This window comes from Xiphophorus couchianus, chromosome 6, assembly GCF_001444195.1.
Source record: "Xiphophorus couchianus chromosome 6, X_couchianus-1.0, whole genome shotgun sequence".
Taxonomy (NCBI): Eukaryota; Metazoa; Chordata; class Actinopteri; order Cyprinodontiformes; family Poeciliidae; genus Xiphophorus; species Xiphophorus couchianus.
The window spans coordinates 24,004,965-24,026,120 of NC_040233.1; the positions used below are offsets into that span (position 1 = coordinate 24,004,965).

A 21,156-nucleotide genomic window follows, 5' to 3' on the forward strand; every position below is an offset into this window, starting at 1 on the left:
TTAAAACAAGCTCTTATATCTTGTTGAAAAGTTACATGTATGTTATTTTTGTCTTATTTCAGGTGTATTAACATATTTCCATTAGAAACTAAACTAAAATACTTGGTAATGTTATGTGTTTTTGCAGTGTACAACATTTTCATCCTAATTTTGCAGCTTATTTAGATGCATGAGTCTGGCGGTGGTCCAACAGATCAACTGGAAATACCAAAATCCATTAATCCGTCGCACAAAATGTGCTAAACGACTAAAGGCTGTTTGAAATTGATGACTATCGCTCATAAATATTCCTGGCTGTAGGTGAAAGTCACCCCAAATAAACAGAAACGTCTGACTCAATGCCGTTTTTAATCACATTGTTCTACATGTAAGTAATTTAAATCAATTAAATTGACGGTTTCCAGCCTTTATTAGCTCATTTTGGGCAACTTGGTGCTAAAATAAACAAACAGAATCAAAACAGATTGATTTAGAAAAAAATGAACCGAGCTTGTTTGTTTTCCAGCTGATTTTATTATTAAAAATAAGATAAGATGAGCATAAAATCTGGATTCCTCTCTGTTGTGCTTAAGCTGTGCAACAATATCAGGCTCCCTGATTCCAATCTGAGCTGCAAAAAGAAAAGAAAAAGTTTATAATTCAACAACTAAATGTTTTTTGTTCAGGTTAATGGTTTGGTTTAGTGGTCAGTACATGCATGAACCACGAGGGGCCTTGATGACTGTGCCTGCAGCTCTCAGACTGTCCTTGCATGAAATATAAAAAGCTATTTTTAGCAGAGTTTCTCAACATTTAACTTTGTCACTTATGACACAGAAGTGAATTTAGACTTAAATGTAAAGGAAAATCTAAATCAGGTGCGTTAATTCTGAGAATTATTCAGAATGAATGCATCATGCATCTTTTCTAAAGGAAGAGGCAATTCAGAATTGGACAGATTTTAGTGTTAATATATGCTAAAATCAAGCTTTTATGAACATTTTAAGTTCTTTTTAGCGTTTTATTAAACCGTTGAATGACCGTGGAGATGAGGAAGCAAAACATTAAGAGTTTGAATTTCATATTTTAAACGGGTACCAATAAAATTGCTTTTTTACATTTTCAAAACTGTCACTTTTTCACCTTTTAGCAAAAAGCTTAAACCGTAAACTACTCATTGTGTCAGTGTAGTACCGGTTACAGGAGTCTGTTATTTAGGGTGAAACCAGTTCTGCTCAAGCTGCTTGTATACATCTACGATGTTTTTGTATTTGATGTAAAAACGGATAAATGTCCCAAACCGGACGAGCGATTGTAACTCCTCTGGTCACCGCCTCGCCTTGCGCCGCTTTAATCGAACCTTTTCCCTGCAGACCTGGAGGTTCTGCAGCCTGACTGCCTTTTTCAGCTCCTCTCATATAAACTCAAGGCGTTTCACATGAACAGTCCTGATTTTTTTATTTTCTAAGGAAAGCATGCAAATAATTATTTCAGCCTCCACTTTTTTATTTTGAAAAATTAACTTTTGTATCATTTTAAGGTGCCTAAGTTATGATGATGCAATTTTCTGAATGTTTTTACTTAAATTGAAGAAAAAAAACTTGTAAAGAAAAAAAATGTAGATTTGTGTTTTCTCCTTTTGGTAACAGTAGCTTGTAAAGTGTTTTAGACATTGTTTCTATTATTAAACCATCTATTCCTAATAAATCCTGCCTTGTCAGCTGTTTTCTGAGCTGAAAATGTTTCCTAACAGGAATTTCTCCTTAAAGAGACAGAGGGCTTCTTGAAAAAAGACTTTTAAGAGGAACTTCTGAGAAGGGAAGATGGCTGATGTGGTGGGCGTGTGGTTTCGTAGCTTCAAAACGGACAGAGAGCCCTTCACTTCCTGTTCTCAGTCGAGGCTCTTCAGTCGCGTCGACGTTTCTCTGACGAAGGGAGCGAACAAAGCGGTTCCTTCGCCTCCTTCTCCGGTACGTTCCAGTCCTCTGTTGATCCGTCTTTATTGAATCGGCAGGTTTGTTTATTCGCTGATGATGTTTGTGTGTGTAGAAGCAGCTGGAGACATGAACGTGTGTTACATCCTGGATGGGGTTCTGATCCTGTACGGCATCATTCTCACCGTCCTGTACTGCAGGCTGAGGGTAAGACCCATTAAAAACGAACTAAGCTTTCATGCAGGTATCATCGTTTTGTTTAAAAACATGCAGCTGATTTCGGTTGATTTTTGCTTAAAAATCATATTTTCCCCTTTTCTGATTTGATTTTTCTCAGATGCGTCCATCGAGTAAAACATCCGGCAGCCACCCGGAGGTAAAAATCCATCTGTGTGTTTGTGTTGAAGAATTGAGGTGGCATTTTATTTATCTGACTTCTGCGGTAGCTCTTCTTCAGAGCCCAATCGTTTCCTGTAAGCTGACCACCAACCTACATTATTTATTTTCACACTCAGAGTTTCCACCTGTCACTCTGGTGTCAGATCCTGCTTCCTGCTGATGTTTTTGTTTTACAATCTTGAACTTTTCAGATGAAATTAAATAAAAATGCAGCTCAAAGAGGGGGATATAGATATTCAGGACATTTATTTCCAAATCCTCCTGATGATATTTTTGTTTCCGTCCTACAGAAGCAGCCCGCAGGCGGAGGCATTTATGCGGTAAGATTTCTTATTTTAATGCTAAAAGAAACTTTAAAAAAGGCACTTGAGGGAAAAATGACAGGCTAAAGTGAGAGCAAGTCACTTTTTTGTTTTCATTTTAGTTTTTGTTGAATAAAGCAGCAGGCTGTCACTGTTTTACACCCGTACTGGTTGCAGGAAACGTTTCCGTAAAGCTGTTTTTGCATCAGTGAGTTTGCATCAGTGAGTTTTTCAGTGTTTGTGTCCTGCAGGGTCTGTCGTCACCCAGCACCGACACCTACGAGACGATCAAGATGGACAAGAAACCCATCATGTGACCTGCACGCCGGCCGTCTGTGCAGCGGAAATAAACATATACATATATAAATACAGCTTTGTACTATGGTTGTATGTACTTTTTAAATTACTTTTACTCCTTTTTCCTTTTGTAAAATACTCCTTCTCTATTTTGTTTCTGCACAAAATATTACAACTAATAAATTAATTTAACAGTGTTTGATTCTTTTCTGAGTGTTTCTGTGCTTCCCAGCTGGTTTCAGTCGGAAAAAAAGCAGAAGTTTCAACATATTTTCTGTTCCCACTTTTTCAAACCTTAAATTAAGTCTTACAATTTTATTCTCCTTGACTAAAGCGACTCTCATCAATCCTACTTGTGTTTTTATGTATTACAGTGTTGATCTATTGTTATTTTAGCTGTTTCTTAAACATTTTTCAGTGACCTGACATGTTTTATTTCCTGTAAGAGCTACCAATCAGTTTTTGGTTGTCATTTATCTCCGTCGATCTAAACTGCTTCACTTTGCCTGTGGTTTGATGACATCTGCACGATTCTGTTTGGGGTATTTTTAAAATCTGAAAGCGAGTGGAGAAACTGACTCAGTTTTTAATAAATAAAATATTAATAATTCAATGTTGACAGCTCTGAAGCTCTTCTTGTGATAAAACTTTACTCAGTTTTTAGTAAAACTGAATAAAGTTTCAAGTTGAAAAATGTGACATTTGACCCAAAGACAGTTCATTTAAACTTGAACTTTTTCATTAATTAATTGTAAATCAACAGGTTGTTGTTTTGTCTACAGAGTGATGCTAAAAGGAGTCACACCCTTTGAACTTTTAATTTAGATATTTACAAAAAAAAGTGCGATATTTGCGCTCCTGCATGCATGACGGTAATTGTTACATTTTTTACTTGTTGACTTCAATCAACGCTGAGGCAGCAATGTAGTAGAAGTAGGAAATGCTGCCACCTGCAGGCGAGAGTTACCATCACTTAAACTTTCAATTTTTTTTTTTCTGGCAAATTTTCAACTTTTCAAACTTTACTTTTGATACAGAAAATTTCCAAAAGTTGATCATTTTCATGTTTGGAAACTCTTTAAAATTGCTGTTCTTTTTTCTAGAAATTTTCTTGACTTTTTTTTTCGCAAATGTTTAACTTTTAAAACAGAAGATTTTCACTCTTCCTTTCTTTGTCCATGTGGCCGTCATAATTTGCTGTTGGACTTTTCTGCAGCTGTCACATCATCAGCAGGAATATTTCTGAGCATCCAGACTGGACATGTAGCTTTGTATGATGTGGTTTTCTCATTCATTCCTTCTGATGGTTTTGCATAGAAACATAAACATGATTAAAACAGATATATAAGATACAGCTGACACAGCTTTTTTTCTAGAACATTTCTGAGATTAATCTTAGATTTTCTTATTTTCTTTTCCAACAAATTTTGGACTTTTGAAACTCAAACATTCCCTTGTTTTTTTTTCTAGAAATGTTCAAAGATTAATCTCTCTTTTTTTTTGAAAATGTTTTGACCTTTTAATCTCAGAAAATTTCTAAAAGTTGAATATTTTGGACTTTTGACACTTGGAGTTTTCTTTGTTTTCATTTCCAGAAAATTTCTCAAAGTCATGTCAAAATTCCAGATTTTTTCTTTTTCTAGCAAATTTTGGACTTTTTAAACTCAGAAATGTTTGACTTTCAAACTCAGAAAACTTCCAAATACTGAACATTTTCAACCACTGGAACTCAGAAATGTCCATATTTTAGGTAGGACATTTCTGAGATTAATCTAAAAAATGTCAGAGTTTTTTAATCTTCCTTTCTTTGTCCATCTAAAATGGCCGTAATGCATCGTCATAATTTGCTGTTGAACTTTTCTGGAGATGTCACATCATCAGCAGGAATATTTCTGAGCATTCAGACCGGACATGTAGCTTTGTATGACGTGGTTTCATTCATTCTTTCTCATGGATTTGCATAGAAACACAAACATGTTTAAAACATAAATAAAAGCACCAGCTGACTGTTAGCCTCCAGGCTCCTCACACCTGATACAATGAAATCACTTTATGATGCACGTGTGTATTAAGCTGCGCAACAAAAAGTTGCTTAATGCAGCATTTAACAGGATAACCGCAGTGTGTTTGTGGAATATCATGAACATTTCTTAATCAGTGAGTTAAAGCCACATGTTTCATTGCAGTTGTTGTTACTACGGAGCGAGTGAATCAACATCACAGTGACTTTGTATTTATTTAATCTGGGGCAAAACAAAGCGTTACACCTCCGTGTCACGTGCTGCAAAAACATCTGTCTGAATAAATGAAGACGCCTATTTAATGCATGCAGCCCCTGAAGCAACACAAAGAAACTGATGTTTTGGGAAAAAAAACCAAATCCTGATGCATTCACTGCCCCTGGGAAATTTCACTTAAAGGTCTCCACCGAGATTAAATAACACTAAAATATTGCAGATTCCTGACTAAACATTTTTTTTATATATTTAAAAAAACATTCTAATTTATGTTTTTAAATACACATGAACATGAAACAACATTTAAGAAATTGATCAAATGAGGCATAAAATAATGTGTTCCAGTAAGAAATACACACATTTAGTGAGCAAATATCTGTTCATTTTATGTAAAATAACAGTTTGTTCATGTCAGTGACATCACTTTTAATTCACATTTATGCTTTAAATAAAAATGTGAAGCATAGAAGCTATATACTTCAAGATTAGAAGATATTATCAGCATCAATTAAACTATTCAATTTGTGCCAATTTGCAAAATATAATTTTGAAACAGTTTAGAAAATAATAATAACAATAATAATAATAATAATTCAATTAATAAACTCAGTTAATTATTAAAAGTAGTTCAAAAAGTTTCTATCCAAGAAGAAACTGTAGATGAGATGAAGCTTTGTGCAGTTTTAGCTTTTTCTTTTTTACTATTTACATATATGTCTTAAAAAATATATAGAGTACACAAATATTTTACTCAAGTAAAAGTAAAAAGTAGCCGTCCAAGTAATTACTCAAGGAAGAGTAAAAATGTATTTGGTAAAAAGTCAAATACTGAGTGACTGATCAAATCATCAATCAATTAATATTTAAAAATTACATCAATACTAAAAAATTTTGTATTTTAAGGATGAAAAAGACAATAAGTTATATAAGTAACAAAAAATTAACATCAGGCAAAATATTTTTTTTTCCAAAAACTTATGAAACCTTAACAAAAACTCCAGATGTGTGTCTGCATCTGGTGAATTTTTGGTTAAAACATGTTTGTTTTTCATTCAGTGGGTAGAAAATCCAGATATTTCACTCAGGAAAGAATAAAAATATTACATGATAAAATTACTCAAGTAAAAGTAAAATGTACAGCGAAGTAAAAAATACTCCTAAAAGTAATTTCTTTTTTCCAGAAGGTTACTCAATTGAGTAAATTTAACTAGTAAATGTAACCAAATCTGCATTTAGCATAGATATGCTAGGCTTAGCATATCTTTAAAAAAGTGTCATATCACCATTCTGATGAATAACTGATAAAATAATCAATAATGAAAATATTTTTTCATTCATAAATAAATGTAGAATTAACCACTCAGCTTTTATGTAGTGAATGTCTTCATTCTAAGAAACTCTTTAATTTTCACAGACACCTGAACGCGTCATTGTTGTGGGCGTGAACTATCCTCTCAGGTGGGCGGGGCTTATCCCGACAGGTGTAGCAGCGGCTCCAACCCGCGCAGGTTGCGGTGCGCCTCTGCGTGACGAGCGGACAGGTGTTTGTTAGACAAATACGCACCGTGTTCCTTTCTGCTATTTGTTTGCGCATAAACAGTTTTTTTTTGCCGCTCCTGCAGCAATTTGCATTCACCTGTAATGAAGTCAGCGCGGCTCCAAAGGAACGACATTCCCCTCCACCCGTGGACAAATGTGGATGTTTAGACTTAAAAACCCCGAAGAAGAGCTGAGGACGAGGGATAACGTCCTGGGCACGTTATGAGAGCTTAACATGATCATTTAAACAGCCAAAAAGGGAAAATAAAAGTTACAGTTCGGGATACAGATGGAGTCGAAGGCTGGACTTCTGCTTCTGCTGCTTCTTCTTATCGGTGAGTTTTCTTTGGAAATCTGATTAAACCGGTTCTGAGCTATGTGGTCCTGTTTTGTTTTTAAGGTTCAGACTTGATAGGATTTAAATTTAATCTGATTTTAGTGCAAAAACGCAGCAGAAACAACTTTTCATATGATAAAAAAGACGCAGGCTGCAGCCTTTCCAGGAGAAAACAGCGCTGTGGGTGTTAACATCACCCACTCGCTGCGTGGCGTGTAAAACTGTTAAGATAAGAACTCAGTTTCATTTAACTTTGTTTTTAATTGTGGTTTCAACGCCTTTTATTCAGATAAAGTTACGTCTAAATGCTGTTAATGAAGTTTGAAAAATTCATTCTGAATTAATTTTAGTGTTAAACTTTACATGTTTTAAGGTTTTTAATTTCGATTTGCATGTTTTTTATTCAGATAAAGTTAAGTCTAAAGGCTGCTGGTGAGGTTTTAAATCTCCATTTTAAGAAATTGTAAAGTTAAACTTGCATGTTTTCAGTTACTTTGTTTTAGAATAGCATCTATTTTTGTTAGAGAAACAAACTCTCAGCCTGTTGGACAACTATTACAAAATGCTTGTAAAATGCTGCTGCTACTGAAAAGCTTTTTGTTCCTGTTTGAGAGGTTTGTTTGTTTCCTCCTAACTTATTAAAGTCTGTCTTGCATCTGACGTCTCCCTGCCAACTTTTTATGATAGAAGAGAAAGAAAGTGTTGGAAAAAAGCATTATGCTGCATTGTCTGAGGCAGTTCCCTGCGTGTTTTGAGCTTTTATTATAGTTATTATGTTAATCTTCAGCTCTTTCCAGGTGGTGACGTTTGTTGTGAGTTGTACTTGTTCAGGAAATTGTGCATATTTTTTATTTTCGTGGTGAGAACGTAAGAAATCCCGCATTTGTTCAGGTGTGGCTGCACAGAGATCATAATTACCTCAGGGTGGAAAAACATCTTGGAGATATTTTAGAGCGAAGTTTGGATTTGCTCTTTTTCTTTCTCTCCAGTTCTCTTAAAAAATGTCTATTTTACTATAATATGCACATATATCCTCTGCATTATAAATAGTCAAGAGTATTTCTGAATTTTTAAGCAAATTGTGATATTTCTTAATTGGGATTTGCATGCTGTTTTTTTATCCTTTCGCTCAGAATTTGAACATGATAATAAATAAAACAGGAATTTAGCTTAAAAGCTTAAACAATAAGTTTTCAAACTGTGAAGCAGAACTCAAATAATTATATTTTTAATGCAAAATCCATAAAAAAATAATGCTAATGTTTCAGAAAAAGTGTATTTTTACTGCACCATTTCAGAACAATTATCTCAATGCACTTAAAAAATAAATCAAATTAATTTAGAGCCGATCTAAATCAGTCCAGACTGTCCAGTCCAACCCAAATGATAAAATATCACCTTTTCATTCCAAGAATTATTTAATTCTCTTCTACTGAGCAAGCATGTGATGAAAGGGGAGAGAAACAACTAACATTAAACAGGCAGAAGCCTCCAGGAGCAGCTGGGCTAAATATGAGCGGCCATGTTTTTGTTTTTTAGCTGGTTGAGAGTTCAGAGGGCAGCAAAGACAAAATCATAAATAAATGGAGCTCCAACTTAAAAAAATATGCTAATTGGTCCCAAGTAATTAGATGAAGTTAATCAAATTTACTTTATTTATTTTTGTTTAACTAGGCAACTTATTAAACTTAATAAAATTAATAAATTAACTTGGATAAAGTAAATTTTATTACTTGTAACCACTTAATGCAGTATATTTAAGTTGGATCATCTGTTCCCTTTTTTCAGTGAATGTAAAGATGAACCAGAGAAATGTCAGAAATAACCTAAAATGTAGAAAATGAACACCGGTTAGAATTAGGGGGATATATTTAATTTTGTGGGATCAAAAAGGTGAAAACCAAGCAGCAGACTGTTGGAGAAACATTTTTTTTTTTCTTCTCAGCGCTCGCTGCTGAAATGTCCTAATGCTGCGCCGAGTGGGTGGCGTCGAAGAATGCAAACGTCCTCTTGCTGACAGTTCCCACCCTGACATGAAGTAAAATCAACAGGGAGGTTAAAATGTGTTTGTCAGTGTTGAGATGTGGCAGCTGATTGTGTGCAGGTTGGTGGGATTTTTCTGCAGACCTGTGTTGTGTTTTCATTTGTATTCTAGTAGATTATATAGTTTCAGCACAAGGATATTTATCAGCAGGCTTAATCTGCTGTTGTTCCTGATACTTCATGCCCTGAAGAGCTTATAAATGCAGAAATGTTGGTGTTACAGTTCAGTAAGCTCATGCTTCCAATGGAGATCTTTAGTAGGACGTTTTGACTTCTGTTTGATGGTGACTGAGCTGTGGTGCTTCAAAATCCCAACGATCAGCCGTTAAATTTTGCACCAGCTCTGGAGGATCTGAAATATCTGAGACTGTTTCCCTAAAGCAGACTTTAAAACACAGAATAACGATCACTCTGAATGTTTTGTTGAGAAATCAACCCTTGTTAGCAGGATGATGGATTTTGCCTTAGAGTTCACATCGATGCTGAAAGAATCAGTACTCTACATTTTGTTGAACTTGGTCGTTCCGGCTTTGTTACTCCCACTTCATTCCTACGGCATTTTTGTCTTCAACTTAAAGGTGACCTATTAAGCTTCATTGAACAGGTCGGAATAGGTCTATGGGCTGCACAAACCATGTTCATTACACTTTACACAAAACCATTCTTAGATAATGAGAATGTTTACATTCATACTTGATAATGTCTGCAAACAGATGCACAATTATACAACCGTACATCTTTGAAAAGCAAAAGTGGAGCCTCCTAATCAGCCAATAAAAATGCAGCTAGTGGTTTCAGGATGGTAAGCAAATAACAAACTTGTCTTTTCCAGCATCCATTGTACAGCATATACAACAGTAAAACCAGCTGACCAAAAGTGCTAGAGCTCTTCTGAGTCTCTAGGAAACGGCGTAGTGCCCGTATGATGTGACTTAACAATCGGGAGGTTTTTGAAACGGCTGATTTTCCAGACACCCAAAAACATCTGGATGTTTTTTCAAGCACTTGGGATGTTTTTGGAAGCAGCAAAAACCCAAATGGAAGTACAAAAACACAAAACTCACTTCCAAGAAACTTTTCAACAAGAAATAAGTCTTGCTTTAACATCAATAATTTCTGAATATTGATAAAAAAATACCAGGTATAAATGAAATAATCTGTCAGCGGAACCAGTATTTTTAATAATCAATATTAAGGAGTTATTGACTTAAAACAAGCTTCTATAGTCTTGCTGAAAAGTTACTAGTCAGTTTTGTTTTATTTAAAGCGTACTAAGATATTTGCACTAGAAACTAGATAGAAATCATTGAATGAATGTACTTAAATTAAAATTTCCTCAATATTTTTGTGCAAGAATAACTTCCTGCTATAAAAACTGAATGTATATGAAGGTGTTTATACATTTTTCATCTGATAAAATGTTAAATTCAGTAAATAGAAATAAATTTATTTTTCATAAGAACTTTTTTTGTTGAATGGCTTAAATGTGTCATCATAACCCCAAAGCTTCTTTAGTTTTCCGGTTTTGATAAAAATGACTAAAGAAAACACACTCAGCAGTTTTGTGAGGAGATATTACAAGACAAAAACAAAAGGGATTTTGTTATTTTGTCCACTTACTTCAATGCACAGACAAGCGCTGTTAATAAAACACAGTTTTCTACTCAGATCAGTGTAAACCCTTTCCAGTGCATCAAACTGTGAGTTAAGTTTCACCTGCAGCTTGAAGCTGTCTCAGCTCCGATGCCTGCATGTAAAGTCTTGGAAGTCCACATAATTCAGACGTGGGGCCATGCAAGTTGTCTGAAGGTGCGACACAACAGAATGCGGCTCGGGCGCATTCCTTCTTCTAAACCTGAGTCAGAGGTCATTGTGCAACCTGCGTCTTCCTGTTTTCATGACTAATTCTGCTGCTGCTTTTTGTTTCCCTCCTCTGTGTGGGCTAAAGCCACTGACAGAGGCGAGGGCTGAGAGTATCGCTCCATTGAGAAGAAAAAATACTGTTATCAGGCTCTTGGTTTCAACAGGTGTGATAATCTCAGGTGTGATGGAGTTACTGTCACTCTGAGGGAACTGGGAAAGCTTGAAGGGCAGCTTTGTGAAGCCGTGTTTGTCTAGAGTGTGTGAACAGTGGTTAACTCTTTCTCTCTGTTTGCTGTTTATCTTTTTCACCTCATCTTTGGCTTCCTCTAAAACCTCGTTTAATCTCACTCTGTCCATCCAAGGTCCTGCACTGCAAAAACACAAAATCTAACCAAGTAATTTAGTCTAGTTTAGAGGTGGGCAAAAACTGTACTCAAGTAAGAGTAGCACTACTTTAACATAAATTTACTCAAGTAAAAGTAAAAAGTAGCCGTTCAAGAAATTACTCATGTAAGAGATGAAAAGTATTTGGTAAAATGTTTACTCAAGTAATGAGTAACTGATCAAATTATCAATCAATTAATATTTAGAAATCACATCATCAGATGAAACAAAATATAAAGTCAAGAGGAAATGTTGGTATTTTAAGGATATAATTAATATAAATAACAAAAAAATAACAAAATCAAAAGAAAATTTTTCCAAATCAGTTTCTTTCAATAAAAAACTTATGAAACTTTAACAGAAACTGCAGGTGTGTGTTTGTGTCGGATGGATTTTTGGTTAAAACATGTTTGTTTTTCATTCAGTGGGTAGAAAATCCAGAAATTAACCCAAGTAAAAGTAGAAGTACAATGTAGCAAAAATACTCCTAAAAGTAATTTCTTTCAAAAAGTTGCTCAAGTAAATGTAATTGAGTAAATGTAACTAATCACAACTCAACTCTGTTTTCTAGTGAAAATATGTTGGTACACTTAAAATAATACAAAAACTGACTTATAAGTAAGTTTTCAGCAAGATATAGGAGCTTGTTTAACATCATTAATTTCTTAATATTGATAAAAATGTAGTTTAGTTTCACTGGCAGATTATTTCACTTATAACTTGACATTTATCTCATATTATTAGTGAAATAATTTGCTAATATAACTAGAACTTTTTCATCAATGTTAAGGAATTACTGACATAAAACAAGCTGCTATATCCTATTGAAAACTTACTTATAAGTCAGTTTTTGTCTTATTTTGAGTGTACCAACATATTTGCACTAGAAACTTGAAATATTTTGTGTTTTTGCAGTGTAGATTGACGTTTCCTCTCCCTGTGGGACATCTGGGCGGCTGCGTCCTTGCAGGATCCATGGGATTTTGTGCCCAATATTGGCAGCTTTGTAATCATTTATCGAGTTTGTGAATCAGTAACCAGAGAAGAAATAAACGTGTTCGTCCTAGAAATCAAAGTTCATTTGTTTCTTGTTTCCGGTCTGAGTTTTTGATTCACTGCTCTCACGGTGAAATGCAGCCTTTAACTGATAAAAGTCACTAATGAGCACAGGGCTGAGTTTCTGTCCGTTTTTAAAAAACTAGAAAGAAGAAATAAAGTTGCAACTTGCCTGAAAATGTCACCAGAGCTTCCAATTTGGGTTGAAATAGTAAAAATATATACAATCAAGTTAAATGATTGTTTAAAACTTTGTGTTTTAGATATTGGGTTCAATATTTGATCTGTTTGTGCAGCTTTACTGGAAAGGCAGAGTTAAAAAAGGAATTGGGATAAATCAATTTGAGTATGTAACAAATTGAATTATGTAAAGAATGCTGTTACTTCATTTTCGGCAATAGAATGTTTATTTTCTTATTAAAAATAAGAATTGTTTGTTTGTCAATATATTTCTAATATTGCATGATATTATAATAATTATTATAATAATAAAGACTTGAAGTGCAAAATGTGCCAAGTTTTTATATGATTAATTATCAGAATAATCAACTAAAGTAATTGTTAGTTGCAGCCTGGTTTACAACATGTCACAATAAAACTTTTCCGACAAATAAGAGCAGAAATGTTATTCAAAATGAGTAAAACTACACAAATACCAGCAAGGATGTAAAGATTATTTACGTTTTTGGGAGCAGTGGTTGTTGTTGGGTATTAAGAGATTTGGGTATCTCTGTGAATGCTCCGCTGTGCGCCTGGGATGCAGCTGATGGAGCTCTCCAGTTCAGCAGCAGTTCTGTTTTAAAGCCAGAAGAGACCATATTTGGACATCAGGAAAGGTCTTCAAACTTTTTATTTAATTATAAACATTAAGCCACTCATGAATAATAATTGAGAAAAACATTCATTGGTACAAAACATCCTGAGGCTGTGTGCCAAGATCGTTTAGATCCTGAGAATCGACCTCACTTCCTGTTTGACAGATTTGCAGACGGTTTAAACGGGAAGCAATCCGTCTGATGAAGATTGGTCCAAAGATTAATATGTCAAATATGGGAACAATTGTGTAACACGTGATTGAAAGGTTAAAAAATTGTTTTCCTAAAGTGAAAATTGACCAAATTCTGAACAAAGTCACCAAAAAAGCCAAACTCTGCAATATAAAAATAATGTTTTTACATCATCGCTGTAACAAGCCCTGCAGAGATAAAACTACAGCAGTCACTTATGAATGAGGAAATCAGGATTAGTAGTAAACCTTCTGCAGTATTGTTCGCTTTGAAGCAGGAAAACCTTAATACGTCTTAAAATAAAAGACTTAACTTCATTTGAAGAGCCGTTCTTTAGTCTCGGTGCACATGCAGACCTTCCCTTCCTTTCTTGTAGGAGCCTGCGTGTTTCCTCCATGATGCTGAGGTCAAGCAGGTTGGGCGAACCTTTAGCCATAGCCTTTGGGAGTGTTTGTAAACAAATCTGTTGAGGCTGTGCATCACTTCCTTTGTGAAGCACTGAAGGAGAAAGTGACTCTCTTAACAGATCAAGTTTTCTTTCTTTTATAGTAGACGTTGCATTTCTTTGATTTGCATTGATATAAAGTGAAAAACTGACTCAGTGATGAAGTACATTTGATGTTATGCAATTCATTGATCGTTCCTTATTTCTATTTGTGCAGAATTTTTGGGGAAAGCCTGTAAAGCTCTTACTTTTATTTTGCAAAAAGACGCATTAGATTTATAAGCAGAAAATGCTACATAGATCCAACAAATTTATCGTTCTTCAATTTAAATGTAATGACATTTCATGACTTGGAGGACTATTATCTTCTGCAAGTTATATTTAAAATACAAAACATCATTTTATCAGTTTGCAAAAAAGATTTATTAAGAGAGATAGCATTTATAATCGGAGAGGAACAGATACTTTTTAAAAACCAAAAATTTAGAAGTAAACAAATTTAACATTTTATTTCAGTTTAAGGAACAATATGTCAATTTCTACTCTTAAGAAAATAATGAAATATAATATTCTATCGAGGTATAATGAGTCATTAGAGTGCTGAATCATTACAAAGATAATATATACTTTTTCTTAATATTATCTTTATACATACACATTGCCTGTTTTTTTTTATTTAAAGCTATATCTTTTTATTTTTGGTTAGTTGTTTATGGTAATGTGAAATGATTTTTGAAAGAATGGTTACTTTTTTTCTTCAAACTTTTGTTCATGTCGTCATGTGACATATTCATTTTAACCTGTAAATCAATCAATCAATCAATCAAATTTTATTTGTATAGCACATTTCAGCAGCAAGGCATTTCAAAGTGCTTTACATCATATCAAACACAGAAACACAATGCAACATAGAATCAATAATCAAAACACAGCATTAAGTCAAGTTCCATCCATAAATTTGTAATTGATTACATTTCAAATACAATTCTAAACAGGTGGGTTTTCAGTTGAGATTTAAAAGAAGTCAGTGTTTCAGCTGTTTTACAGTTTTCTGGAAGTTTGTTCCAAATTTGTGGTGCATAGATGCTGAAAGCTGCTTCTCCTCGTTTGGTTCTGGTTCTGGGGATGCAGAGCAGACCAGAACCGGAAGACCTGAGAGGTCTGGAAGGTTGATACAACAACAGCAGATCTTTAATGTATTGTGGTGCTGAGCCGTTCAGTGATTTATAAACTAACAACAGTATTTTAAAGTCTATTCTTTGAGCTACAGGGAGCCAGTGGAGGGACTTTAAAACTGGTGTTATGTGCTCTATCTTCCTGGTTTTAGTGAGAACGCCAGCAGCAGCATTCTGGATCAGCTGCAGCTGTTTGATTGATTTGTTGGACAGACCTGTGAAGACGCTGTTGCAATAATCAATACGACTGAAGATGAATGCATGGATGAGCTTCTCTAGATCTGGCTGAGACATCAGTCCTTTAATCCTGGAAATGTTCTTCAGGTGATAGAAGGCCGACTTTGTAATGAACGAAATAAGGAGATATTATTCAGAAAACATTACATTTCCATTGTTCTGCAAGTGCAGCTCCCTTTCCCTTTAAACTAAGTTACATTTTCTGAATTTTGCTACACCTGATTTTATCGTTCGGTTTGTCTAGATGTCCTAGTTCAAGCATTCTTCCTATCAACACGTAACGCCTTTGTCTCTGATTGATGACCTTTTTCTGTTTTCTCCTCAGCAGAATGCGTTCAAGGGGCCTTCGTGGAGCCTCTGCAGCCCAACACCGACCTCAAGGGCTTCACTGACTCCCAGACCAGACTCCCCTGCTGGTACCAGCTGGAGGAGGACCAGAGGATGGTGCAGGTCTCCTGGGAAAAGGTGTTCCCAAATGGGACCAGCAAGCAAATCATCACGGCCCACTTCACTGAAGGGATTAAAGGTATATCACCATTACTAGCATCCCTAAAATTTCCAAAGACATAAATGTAGCAAAAGCATTTCTGCAGCGATGGGCAGAGACTCAGGAGTAGCACTCCTGAAAATATGCCATTCATTTAATGCATCCATCCATTTCGAACCCAGGACCTTCTTGCTGCAAGGCAACAGTGCTACCAATTATGTCCAGCCCCTCATTTAATGCATATATGTAAAAAAAAAAAAGTTTATTAAAAATGTAAAAAAATTATTGCAACATTTCTTTTTTTGCCTGCCCAACAATGAACTTTAAGCACAATATTTTGACGTAACAAAGTCTAATTTCTGTAGAAGAGAAATCTGCAAATGATTGCAAATCTGAAACATAAAAATGGACAAAAAACTCCAGGATTTTGTTCTTATTGTTGTGTAAAAAGGAATTTTTGATATAAGGTGAAAAGTTCACTTAATCTTTGTGTATGTTTATTAATTAAACTTAAACAGACAACTCAAAATAAACTCTTTGCTTTTTTAAGAGTAAAACTCTTTTACTAACAGTGTAAAATAAGATTCGCTTTGTCCTGTAAAGGCTGAAGTTACTCAGTTTGACCTGTTTTTATTATTTGTTTCCTCCAGCGCTTGAGAGCTCTGACCGGATGAGGTTTGAGACCTTCAACCCGATTTCTGAGAGCTCAGCTCTGCTCATCCAAGTCACAAAGGTGTCAGACGCCGGCGTCTACCGGTGCCACATCGCCACCCACCCTCAGGGAAGCTTCGACAGGACCATCAAGCTCACCGTGTGGAGTAAGTTTCACACCCTGCATTTTTCTGATCCATCTTGCAAATCATGTTTGGGTTGTTTGATAAAACCATAAAGAGAAGAGCCGCCAACAAGGGCAGCTCGATAATCTCACAATCAGGGCCATAAATTACTAGAAGCATTTATTTTTATTTTGATATAATTCATTGCTACAGTGTGTGAAAAAGTCTGAAATGATCGCAAACTGTTGTCTGAGAAAAGACCAGCTGTGAAAAATATCTACAATCTCATCTAATTTCCAAGAAAGACGTGTTGGATGGTTTATAATAACATCTTTGATTCATATATTTATTTATTGGTGAAGTGCTGAATTTATCCCCAAAAAAGAAAAAAATCTGAAATGTGTGGCATGCATTTGGATGCAGCCCCCTCAGGGGTTGGGAGGGGTGCTGGTGTCAATCTCCAGCTAACGTTTTAGGCGAGAGGCGGGGTCACCCTGGACAGGTCGCCAGTCTGTCGCAGGGCAACACAGACAGACAGGACACACAACCATGCGCACACACACACTCACACAGAATTTAGAGAGACCGTCAGTTTTTGGACTGTGGGAGGAAGCCTGAGTGAAGCCGGAGAGAACATGCAAACTCTGTGCAGAAAGACCTCGGGCCGGGAATCGAACCCAGGACCTTCTTGCTGCAAGGCAACAGTGCTACCAACTGCGCCACTGTGCAGCCCTCAGCACAACTTCTATATGTTTTTTCCCTCTTTGTAACGCATTTTCTGTGTGACTTGTAGTCTAAAAATTACGGTACTTTTATGTCTTAATGGACCTAACTGGGAATTCAGTTAATATCCATTATTGTTTGCAGAATATTTCAAACTTCTGCAAATGATAGTTGATAAATCGATCTTGTTCTTCATTCAGTAAAATTACTCACACTGTGCAGAGAATTAGAAAATTTCATACAAGCCAGATTAGCAATACTTGATGATAAAATTACTCAAGTAAAAATACTCCTAAAAGGACATTTCTTCCAAAAATTACTTAAGTAAATGTAACTAGTTAGTACCCAACTCTGTCTTTGACCTTCACACATCAACTGGATTTATAATGGGACGAAGTTACACACAGATGGACTCAATTTACTAACTAGGAGATGTTATTTAGGGGTTTAAGAGTAAAGGGGAGTAAATACACTTCTATGTTTTTATTTTAACTTATTGTAACATGAAACAATGGGAAACAAATGAAAGGAAAAACTTTTGCCAGGTGAAATTCTGCAGTAAACATGGAGGACAGTTTTTAAAACAGCGGTGGGATTCTGGTTTAATCAGTCTTTTTCAAATATTTCACATAAAATTCAACCTCTGCACCCTTTACCGAAATATTGCTACTGAAGAAACTTGAAAAAATAAAAACATTTGAGGAAAAATAATCATGGCAAACTGGTTTTCTTTGGCAAGTTTTTGCCATTGTGCACCAGTGTTTTCTTTAGATAAACTCATTTACGAATGGAGTGGATCACATGAGGTAACATTTGAATGATCACAGCAGCTGTGGGAACGCGATGCTATCACTTCTGCTGCCAGGCATCGTCGTCAGCGATGCTCCGAGCTTAACGGCGTGTTTTGGCATGTCTCGGATCACAAATCCACACAGGCGAGTAACTGACAACCTCAAGTCCTGAGCGTCCCTGAAAGAATTTGCATGTAAAACGTCCGACAAAGACGTTACAACAACCTGGAACTGAACCAACCTGCTCAAGCAGACCATAGAATATAAACACCATCCATGTTGAGCACTTTAAATTATGCTAATATATGAATTTAAATGTTTTTTTCTTTCTGCAATCAAACCTTTGATCTATACCAGGGGCATCAAACTCGGTTTCATTTTGGGCCTTGTCAAAAATCTGAATTTTCTTAAAGGGCCGGTTACGCCAGAATGTATTTATAAAACCAATTAAACTGTTAAAATATTAATAAATAGCTGTCCCTCCAGGATTTTATGATTGTTTTTTTTGTAATCAAGTCACATATTTTGTGATGCTAATTTATAATTAGGAAGGGAGGAATTTTTTACAATATTTGTGCTAATGCAGTGGTTCCCAAAGATTTTCTGGGCCCCCCTATGGATTACAATAAAATCCCCCCTAAAAAGAAAACAGAATCAACTGGGATCACACATTGTTCAACCAGATGTAACCTAAACACATATTTTGTTTTCAAACTCCACTGAAGTTTATTTCACACTTCAGGTTGCAATAAAACAAACTACAAACCATCTTTACAGTGAAACACTTTTGTGAAACTGTTTTTTCTTCTCCATTCATCCGTACCGCTTCCCACGCCCCCCCGCAATGGCACTACACCCCCATAGGGGGCGCGCCCCACACTTTGGGAGCCACTGTGATAACGCATGATGTTAAATGTGACTTATTACCTACCGACTGAGGCAGCAGTCAATTAAACTCAATATTTCTGACCAATTTTGAGAAAAAAATTGCAGTAAAATCAGAAAAAGTGTGGGGTCTATTGATTTTGTGTGAATTTTGAGGATTTGTGAGGGACGTATTGATGTAATGTGGAGTCTTGATGGCCACATAAAAAGCTACGGCGGACCAGATTTGGCCCCCGGGCCTTGAGTTTGACACATGTGATCTATCTGCTGGCTGCAGGTTCATTTTGCAGATGTGATGTCGTTTATTTTGGGTTTTAAGAGATTAAACCATAACAGCTTTGTTGCTATTGCTTTAAAAAAAAATAAAAATCCAAAGGCATGTGCAGAGATTGATCAGATATGGGATGATCATAACTTTCCTGTGAGTCACAGCTAGTTGGATACAAAATAAAAAGAAAAGTGTTTACGTGTAAATACAACTGGTTAAGCTGCAAAATCCTGCTCAGAGTTCATTCTGATGAGCCAAGTTAAGCTTTTTTCAAACTACTGAAATGAGATGAAACTCAATCCTAAACCTCACAGAAACTTTTGTAATTAAATCCTGGTGTTACTCGGTCCGATTACAAGCCTGTTTCACCTAAAAATCTGTGTGAAATGTAAATAAAAACCAGAGTGGATCATCATGAAACCCAACTATTTTTATTTATAGTAAAAGCTCAAGATATTTCTTTTACCGTCTCTCTTCTTGTTTAAACACCTTTAAAGGATTTATGTCCCCATTCTTATGGCCTGTGGATATTAAAAGTGTGTTTATGACCTAAAAAACTAGAATCATTTCAAATTGACTTGACAAACACTTTGCGCAACAAAACTACTAGTTAGTCCATTTTTTTTACAGAATCTGTCTAGCAGACAACTGAAGGGTTTGTATCAAAACTGGCTGATATGTGGTGTTTGTTATTTTATTCACTTTAAGTAAAATTTAAAGTGAATAAAATCTCATGAGTTTTATCTCATTAGAGGTAACCCCACAGCATGACGCTGCCTCCAACATGCCTCACTGACGTATCTGGGTTCTTTTGGTGATGTGACGTGTTGGGTTTTTATTTTGTATAGGTGAATAATAATAATAATAATAATAATGATAATAATAAAAAATAGTGAAAGAAAAACATGATAATAATGATGAAAAATAATGATAATGAAAAATAGATAAAAATTAATATAATAATAAAGAAAATAAAAATAACAATAAAACTACTTAAAATAATAACAAAAATAATGAAAATTACTTAGACAAATAAAAATAATAAAATAATTACAATAATTCTGAAAACAAATAATAAAAAATAGTAAGGAAAATAAAGAAATAGTAATAAAAAGAAACTAAAGAGATATGTAAAGTAGTTAAAACTCCAATAAAAACCTCCATTAATATCATATTTCTGTTTCCACTGCAGACATTTGACTTTGATAAAGTAGGGCAGGTGCAGGTGTGCTTTTGCAAACTGGGTATTGTTTTCTAAAGCTGAACTTCCTTTAGGTGGACAGCAGCCATTGTGTCTGCACTGAAAACGATCTATGGGGCTAAAATGTGAACAGTAACCTCCTTGTGTTAGTTGAAAAGCCAGGAATACCATTTGTGTGCATCATCTGTGGACAATCCCTAAATTAAAACAAAAAGTATTTCTGGTCAGTGTCGCCCTGCAGTATCACTTAAAGCTTAGAAAACAAACATGAGCTTAAAAGTACTAACCAACAAATATCTCCCCGTTCTCCTTAGTGCTACCCATCTCCTCCGTGGAACCGGAGAACCTGGTGGAAGGCCAGGCGTTCGGCCTTGTCTCCACCTGTCGCGCCGTGGGCTACCCCAAACCCGGGCTGTCCTGGGACACGGAGCTGCCCGGCCACTCCAAGAACCACACCGGGGAAGACGGGAAAGCGTTCATCCAGTACTGGCTCCACCCGCTGCGCAGCATGAACGGCAAGAAGCTGGACTGCTTGGTGTGGCATCCCAGCTTGAAGGAACCCCGCAGGATCGCTGACCGCCTGGTGGTCCAGTGTGAGTACAGAACAGATGAACCAGTTGGGACCAGTTAGGACTTCCATGCTGTTGTTGTTCAGTGTTAAGAGTCTGTTGTTGGGGAGAACTGGCTACAAAGTCAAATCAGTGGAATGACATGAATCACTTAAAGGGGGTCTATCATGAAAAATTCACATTTTGTATATTTTTATAGTTTAATTTGGGTTTCTACTGCTT

The 21,156-nt window shown here is 35.7% G+C and overlaps 1 protein-coding gene across 4 annotated transcripts in view; it reads left to right on the forward strand.

The window, feature by feature from the left end:
• Positions 1-6,640: 6,640 nt before the first annotated feature.
• Positions 6,641-21,156, forward strand: part of nectin4b (nectin cell adhesion molecule 4b) — a 29,589-nt gene continuing 15,073 nt past the window's right edge. For 3 of the 4 annotated variants that reach the window (XM_028021169.1, XM_028021172.1, XM_028021171.1), the window contains exons 1-4: positions 6,641-7,022; positions 15,560-15,760; positions 16,372-16,539; positions 20,680-20,958. In XM_028021169.1, the coding sequence (XP_027876970.1) occupies positions 6,977-7,022; positions 15,560-15,760; positions 16,372-16,539; positions 20,680-20,958 (694 nt within the window). In that variant the 5' untranslated portion in view covers positions 6,641-6,976. The remainder of the gene's footprint in view (positions 7,023-15,559; positions 15,761-16,371; positions 16,540-20,679; positions 20,959-21,156) is intronic. The other variant, XM_028021170.1, reaches the window with a different exon arrangement.